The sequence below is a fragment of the Crocodylus porosus genome, unplaced genomic scaffold, assembly GCF_001723895.1.
Source record: "Crocodylus porosus isolate Cpor-Errol unplaced genomic scaffold, CroPor_comp1, whole genome shotgun sequence".
Taxonomy (NCBI): domain Eukaryota; kingdom Metazoa; phylum Chordata; order Crocodylia; family Crocodylidae; genus Crocodylus; species Crocodylus porosus.
The window spans coordinates 162,501,004-162,509,463 of record NW_017728886.1 but is presented as its reverse complement, the minus strand read 5'-3'; the positions used below and the strand labels follow the sequence as shown (position 1 = coordinate 162,509,463).

Here is an 8,460-nt window from a genome sequence, read left to right as displayed (position 1 = left end):
GGGCTGTGGTCATGGAAGCCAAAGCCTTCCCGATGACACCAGCTCCGCAGTCTTTGGTTCACTGCGTGGATCCTCCTCTCCCTATATAATATAAACACACTCACCTTGGCCAGGGCAGGGGGGCAAGGACTCCCAGATTGTACTCACAACTGTGATAGAAACTTCCCTTGGGCCTGGAATAAATATCTCTGCCTCATGTCACTAGTTTCAGACAACTCTTCACTGATGCCCCTTCTAGCTTTGCAAAAAAGGATCTTCTGTGAACATTCCTTTAACAACTGCAGAAGAGCATCAGGAAAGAGTCAATTATCCCTGAGCAATGCATCAAATAACTGTAAGCATGGTCAGTAAGCAGTTATTTTTCTGGAACAAATCTGCTTTACATCACAATTTTTTAGCTAGAGAACTGCAAAAGCAGCCTTCAAGTATTTTATCTGGCAATCAAGTGGAATCTCAAGTGCCTTTCTGATCTAGATCTTAGTCCACCCATCCATTCCTGACTATACCAAACCAGTAGTGATGAACTTCCCACCAGCAAGTGCGTGTGCCTGTTCCTGCCTCAGTCTAATATACAGACTGGAAGGGAAGCAGGTAAAATTTGCAAGCCTTTTGTACCTTAAATCAGGTTTGTGACACAGGGGAACTCCTGTAGCCACTGTTGGTCTCTTGTTCTTATAAATGGGAGGGGAGGAATCGCATTGGCCAAGAGAGCCACAATAAAACCTCTTTGGTGAAAGCAATGGCATGGTTAAAAGGGAAGTCTCAAGATTTTCCTAGTGGAAAATAAACTTCATACATGCAATTACAAAGACAGTGTTTTAAACTGCCAATATCTGACAATGTCTACTGAAGTGAAATGCAAACATGACACAGACCCTGCTGCAGCCATGAAGCCTGCCAGATGTCAAGGACGTAGGTACAATGGAGCCTGGGTTCTGGGGCCCTGCACCTCTGGCTGCTGACAGGCAAAACTTGTGACATGGTGACATGGCTGTGTGACACTGTGTGTGTGTTAAGGCACACCCTCACTCAACTGACACCAAGGCAGAAAGCAGGACAGTTCAAACAGTGCTGCCTTTTATGTAGTTTTTCCATCCCTCCCCCAAGCCACTGGGACTGGAAGAGATCTCAGGGAAGGATGACAGTCACTGGCCAGCTACACAGTCAATAATGAGAGCAGTCCTTCCTCCCCCTCCCCTTACTTCAGTTTGTTTCCCTGCAGGCAAGCCCAGCTTGAGCTTCGAAACTTGAAACGTTTAAAACATTTTGAAACATTTTGACTTGCCTCATTTCATTTTGAGGATGTTTCGAAGCTCTCTGTTTCATTTTGATTTTGCTGTTTCAAGCTCGAAACGAGTCGAAACAGCATCGAAATGAAACTGCTGGTGAAATTTTGCACATCCCTAGTGCTCAATCCCTGGCCCACAGGCCAGACCCAGCCCATGGTGTCTTGTTATTTGGCCTGTGGGACTTCTTACAGGTCTCTGGGGAGTCTTGCAGCCATGGCCCTACATGTTAGATCTGTAGTACTGGGCAGTGCAGGACCTGAAACTGGCACAGGGCTGGTGGAGGCAACACAGGCCCTTGAGCCTGAACCTCACACCTTGGGCCAGGCGGAGGTCAGTGCAGTGCCCCAGGGCCCCAAGTCTAGTGTGCAGAGCCTGACAGAGGCAGCACAGGTCCTGGGGTCCCAATCCTGGCAGAGGAGGCTAGGTGGAGGTGGGGCAGGGTCTCAGGGCCCTGATCCCAGCATGAAGGCCTGTGTAGAGGCAGTAGTTTGGATCTGGCCTGTGGACCAGCCCCACACCACTCATTTGGCTTAGAGGGCCAAAAGATTGAGCTGGCATTTCACTGATCCAGAACATCCACATATTGTCATTGTTTTTAGAGAGACTATAAACTGTTCAGGGCTATATATAGCATCCAGCATAGTCCTCACTGATGTCTCTGAGCATGTCAGCAAGGACCAACCTAAGTTATTAAAGTTTAAAAGTGCACAAGGACTTTATGAAGACCCTGTATAATTAGCAGACAGCACAGTGTGTAGGGGAGAGGGTATTAGACTGGGAATCAAGAGACTGAAGCCTATTTCTTGGTCTGCTATTAGCTGGCTGAATGACCTAGGATAGCATTTCTCAACTTGTGGGTCATGATCCAAAAGTGGGTCACAAGAATATATGAAAGGGTTGCAAACAGACTTTAAAAATGGATTCTCAATTAAAGGAGAAAAACCATGGGAATCTGTGGCTTTTCCCTTGCAGACAGTCACAAGTCCAGCATGCAAGGAGCTGCTTGGGCTTCTCCCCACCACACACCCACCCCCTGCCCCACAGACTGTGGGGCTGAGGCCTGGAGGCAGAGTCAGGAGTGAGGGGTACTGGGTCGGGACTGGCCACTGATGTTTACAAATGGGCCTTTGTACAAAATAAGTTGAGAACCACTGACAGAACATGATACTTCACAACATGGATGGGTTTAGGATTTTGTAAAATGTCATTTGGGAGATGTAACTGGTGCCACCTTTGCAAACAGGTCATGCCATGGCAGCAGCTACCTGAGACTTCTTTGAGTCCCCTAAGCAAGTAAGATCCCCAGACCTCCCCACGGGCCTGTTCTCGGCACTCCCCTCTGGTTCTCAGCAGCACCTTCCCTATCCTCCCATTCCTCCCTCTACACTACCTCCAACAGGATGTATGTTTGGGCCTAAGAAGTGGTGACCTGCCCTCCAATGCTGCTGCTCCCAGCTGACCTAGGGCCAAGGGAAGCCCCAATCCACTTGTGCCCCACTCTAGTTAGAGGCTCCTGTGAACAACTTCATGGGGTGCTGAGCTCAGCTGGGGACAGCAGCAGTGGCAGGTGGGTACCCCCTTCAGCACCTGCTCCTTGCCTGATCTCCCCTAGTTATCCTCCACTGGCCTGGAGCAGGCACTGGAGGAGGTGGGTGACTGCTCTCTGATACCACTCATCCCTGTCCCATCCCAGCATCTCACATAGCTGCTTCCTTCAGTTGGAGCCTCTGGGCCAGACGGGAAAGTGAAGGGGAGGGGAAAGGGAGCAGGGACTTGCCTGCTGCCACCAAGCCTGGCACTCTATGTAGACTCTAGTGCATTTCCCAACCTTTTTCATCCCACAGCACACTTGCACAGTGTCTCCCATCCCATGCCCCCGCAGAAGCCACGCTTCCCCCAAGATCCCACAACGCACTTGGTGATGTCTGAAGGCACACCAGTTGGGAAATGCTGACCTAGTGCAAGGGGGCCTTTGTCTTGATTGGGACTCTTTGCATATGACTTCAGTCAAAAAGAGTACCAGTAATGCAGGAACACAAGTCCTAGGTAATAAATACTTACTATTCTTCTGTGAGGGTGCTGGGTAGAATTCTGTAACTGTTCTTCCTGTTCAGGGTACACAGAGCTGCTAGGGGGGAGAGAGAGAGAGAGAAGTTCCGTTTTGCTGGTCACTGTAAAGCAAATGACATACAGCTATATCTTTATAACCTGGATGCTATGCTTTGTGTGTCCTCCCCGGTGCAGGTCAGCGCTGGAGACAGGCCTGGGGGAATCTTGGCTTGAACACAGTCCAGATGGGATACTAAAGGGTGAGGTAAGGTGATGAGGACATCTACTGGAAATTGGTGCTTGGCCCTTTGCCAATACAGCTCACGGCTCAGTTAACAGATGCATCCCTGCTTTTTGATTTCCAGATGGCAGCTGTGATTTTTCCCCATCTATGTTTAGCTTATGACTTATAACCCCATCTATGTATGGCTTGTGTTAGGCTGTGACTTATTTGCTCTTTAATCACAACCATGCTGTAGTGAAAGCTGGTTGCACTAATTTGGAAGAGGAAAAGGGACTTTTTCTAGGAGGGTGGAGACAGGTGTCTCTATGCCTTTTCCATTGAAAGGGTAAAACTTTTTGTTTGCTTTACTGATAGATATAGGGCCTCAGGTACTCAGTGATGCCTACCAATATAGAAAAGTTTTATTTTATTGAAAGAATAAGAATTTTTAGCTTATCTACTGTAATAGCCTCCATAAGTCACTAAAGGGACTTGGCAAGTGTGGCAAGTGCAGTAATCAGTTATGACTTAACGCTAACTAGGTTAGTATACAATAATGTGTCAGGGTAAAACTTTGACATCCATTACAGTAGAAGGAAATATTTTGCTACTAAGCTACTTTAAAATGGAAGCTGTGTGAAGTTAGCTCACAGTCGGGAATATCAGAAGTAGCCCTGGAGTACCTAGATTAGCGAGTAGAAGGTAGGCAAGTGACTTAAAAGGGTACACTAAACATGTACTTATCACATAGCTCTGTAATTTCTCTCATAGATAGAACCACTCCATGTGGTGCATGTATGCATACAATGTAATTAATCTCCTCAGCAACCTCAAGCTTCATATTCTTTTAAGCAACCTGGCATAGAAGTATTTCCTTTTTGCCACCTAAATGGGGAATTTGCCTTGTCCATCCCCAATTTACTTTGTCTTAAAGGTCTGTGATTCGGCAACAGTGAGTCCTGCACAGTGACAAACTTAGACACAGTATTTCATGACAGTGTAGAGCTAGAAAGTGGGGTCTTTATGGCAATGGAACATAAAATTCAAAGCTTTGCAAAGAAACATTTACTTCGAACCCTGAAAAGTCCTGAAATATTGGAGCTTAAGTTCATGACTTCTTCGGTGCAGAAAAATTATTTTAGTGGGTTTTATGGATGCAATTTGAGTCACTTGTACTAAGACAGATAACTTTACAGACAGGAAGATATAAAAGGAAAAGAAAACCTCAGTAGTACAATCTTAGAATAGAACGTATATAGATGGTGTGGTATATAGGTAAATTTTTTGGAATGACATACATAACTAACTTGTGTGAAATACTGCTCTCTCAGGCTGATGCTGATGGGATCTTTATGCCATATGGGTGCATCTATCAAGATGCTTGATGCATGGCAACCTAATAACACTGTGCAGTAGTGTGCTGGGCAAAAACCATGTTAATATGAGACTGCACAGTAGTATTAGGCTACTGTGTAGCAAGCATCACTAAAAAAGCTGCACTAGTGCGACTGTGGAGTAACTGTAGTTACTGTGTATTTAGTTAGTACTTCATTAAGCAAATACTCAACTAAATGTGCAGTAACTACTGCATATTAATGAATGTGTAGACTCACCCACTGTGTAGTTGTGTAGATATACATTTTCCTTCCACAGACACACCTTTTTCAACAATACTTTTTATATACTTGTCACTGGTTCAACTAGCTCCATTCAACACCAGCTCAATTCAGCTCCACTAAACACCAGGTTAAGGGGTGTGCATATATTCCTGAGGGAGATGATTTACTTATTGCAGCACTTCAAATGACTGGGGTCCCGCTTGAAAGGTGAGACAGAGACCAAGCAGAAAGTGAGACATTTCTAAGTGGTTGTCAGGTAAGTTCTATTTTTATTCATACCTAATAAAGCTTGATGGCTTGCTGGTAAATTAAATCCCTAAGAAAATAAACTTTGAACATTTCTGATTTTCCATCTATTTTAGTGGTGCTGGTGTTTCCTGTGTTAAAATCCACATACAAGTTTAGATGGTGGTTAGTTAGCTAGATTTTCTTCTTTAAATATAAGGTATTTCTTCTCAGTTTTTCCTCTTCCCAATTAGTAAACTAACTTAGTCTCATTAGCTTACAATTAAGGAGCAAGAATTAGCTGAGTGAAGTTCTGAGGTAGAGAAAAATGGTTAGTAGTGCAAAGTTTTCACTTATGAACTCCTGGACTGTACTGAGGCAAAACTAGAAATGTCTTGCTATGCAGCAGGTCCAATTTCCTATTATTCTGTACCTGGCTCTATAAGTAAGGCTTGTACAAAATGAATACAACGTGGTTGTCAAATTCTAGCAACTCTGATGTGCAATTATGTTCTACCACTTGGCACAAGAGACAGCACACAGAAGTAATTAAGCAGAAGTTTGCAAACATTTGAGTGAGTAACTGGAGACAAGCAGAACCACTGAAATCATGTAGGTGTTGTTCACATTTGGAAGACACAAGCTCTGTACTTCTAATGCAGCGCAGAGTACACAAACTGGGTATTCTTAAGAGAAGCTATTAGCTTGCGTGAAAAATCCTCCATCTAAAAGCTACTAGCAAAGTTACTCGTAAATACATCTCCCTTAAATAATTTTACATAGAAAACCATAACAGACTTCCTGTCCATTTCTAACAGAAACTTTGTTTGTACAATCAAAAAAAGATTTAAACATTTTTAAAATTGTAAGGCTCATCTCTATATGACATTCAATCCTCATTCAGAGATATAAAACTAAAAGATGATAAAAAAAGTTTTATACCCAAAAAAAGACTGATATGTCAGTTGTAAAATCATTTTATTGGTACAAATATACATATGAATAAAATCCCTTTGACCTGTAATGTAAGTGAATGTCTGTGAAATATGCAAAAAAGCAGAATTGTTTTTACAGGTGTCAAACTATTTTTCTTATAGAATTACACATTAAAAGTAAGCTAATATGCAGACAGAACTTAAGGAGGCCTCTAGAAAACACCAATATTAATAAAATGTTAATTGCCCTCATTCCAATCAATTATATACATTAATATATGAATGTGGAAGCATAACAAGATTATATTTCATTCAGATTTTTCTTTGTTGTGCTTTTTGACAGTACACAAATGTAAGGGTTTGAGTTTTATGTACAGTACAATAACAGGAAGAAAGGAGCTCCCTAGGGGAGAATGTAAAAACCATACCCAAGCATCTAATATATATAATTTATACAAATTATTTTATTAGTGTGCTCTGTTAATATAATTACAATGTGCAATTGCATACCGCAAGAATATATTTATAGTTAAGTCACGTGCAGAATTGACACATTTACATTCAGCAGTACAACACATTACCTGCTGTACAGTGTATTAGTGTAAGACAATGTCCAGTTAATTTGCTTTGCTTTCTCAATGCCCTAATGCAGGGCATGCTTTGTAGCTGCTTCAGAGAAATTCAAGTAGAATACACGAAATGATTGCTGGCTTTAGCAAAGGCATGGAAAGGAATGTCTGAAATCATACATAACAGAAATTAAAGACAAAAATAAATGCATACTGATTGAACTATAAATCATGATCATCTAGAGTTCTGTAGGAAAATGCACCCATGGTGAAACAGTGGCTGGTAAGAAGGGTCATTGATTGCTGTACCCTGATTGCTATAAAGGATCTTGCACTACCAAGCACTTGTACTGATAGCTAAACAAAAATAAAATCTTTATCCGCTTCCTCTCCAGAGTCACTGGACTTGCTTCCCTGATGGGCATCTTTATTTAAGGACCTCTGTTTTAGCTCCTGGTACTCATGGGGCTGATGTCCAGGGCTTCTTTTTGCAGCTGTATATAATACAGAAAACAGGTGTTACTAATGATTTCACAAGGGAAAAAAAACATTAACACATTTGAGGTCTGCCTCTGTACCTACTGAATTCATCTCCTCCAGTGGGAGCACAGGAAACCCTTTAATTATTAAAACCAGAAAGAAGAGAGAAGAAGAAAGGGAAGAATTTATGTCAAACTTCATGGCATTTTCAGCCTATAAACAAGGAGTCCTGAAATATAAAGTACCTTACTGTATCCAATATACAATTATATTCATGAAGATTTGGAGAAGAATCTTTCCCTAAGATGTAATAAAAACCAAAGTAAATGCCATTTCAAGATTAGCTTTTTCTCTAGTTGAAAGACATTCATATACCATGTACCCATGGATTCTTGGGGAGCCTCATAATAAACCCCCAAATCAGTAGTTTACTTCATATACAGAATTTACCTCTAACTTTTGTCTCTTGGTAAGTGTGTTTCTTTCCTACTGACAGCAGTATGAATACATCTGGAGACTATATCTGACCCTTAGCATTCAAATGGTACATAACAAAACACCCACTGGAAATACAGGAACAATCAAGTTTGACTGAAGAACAGTAAAACTATAATAAAAGAATTAGAAAGAAAAGATGAAATACTGAACGGCAGTAAGCTATTATTAAAGTGCTTCTGTGATCATCACTTAGTTAGATGGGTAATTTGTCTAAAAAGCTCAAATATTTATTCTGTATGATTCAAAAGAAAATAAAATCCATTTGGTAAGGCTCAGGATTTCTAAAAGCTCAGAGTTGCAAGCATTTCCTAAAAGGTACATGCAAATGAGCTTCACTGTTATTAAACAGTTTTAATGCTAGTTAATGCTAGTTAAGAACTTACTATTGACAAACATTTCTATTGAAATAAAAGGGGATTTGCCATTGACTTCAATGGGAGTAAAGGCTGGTTAGAGAAATTCCTGTAATTCATTTTCATAGTTTCATAGTAGCTAGAGTCGGAAGGGACCTAGGAAGATCATCTAGTCCGACCCCCTGCCTTGGCAGGAAAGAGCACTGGGGTCAGATGACCC

At 41.8% G+C, this 8,460-nt stretch overlaps 1 protein-coding gene across 1 annotated transcript in view; it reads right to left on the bottom strand.

Moving 5' to 3' along the window:
* Window positions 1–6,366: 6,366 nt before the first annotated feature.
* The window catches only part of CARMIL1 (capping protein regulator and myosin 1 linker 1), a 278,825-nt gene continuing 276,731 nt past the window's right edge, over window positions 6,367–8,460 (bottom strand). Inside the window, exon 40 of the mRNA XM_019540133.1 lies at window positions 6,367–7,403. Coding sequence (XP_019395678.1) covers window positions 7,267–7,403 — 137 coding nt within the window. The 3' untranslated portion in view covers window positions 6,367–7,266. The remainder of the gene's footprint in view (window positions 7,404–8,460) is intronic.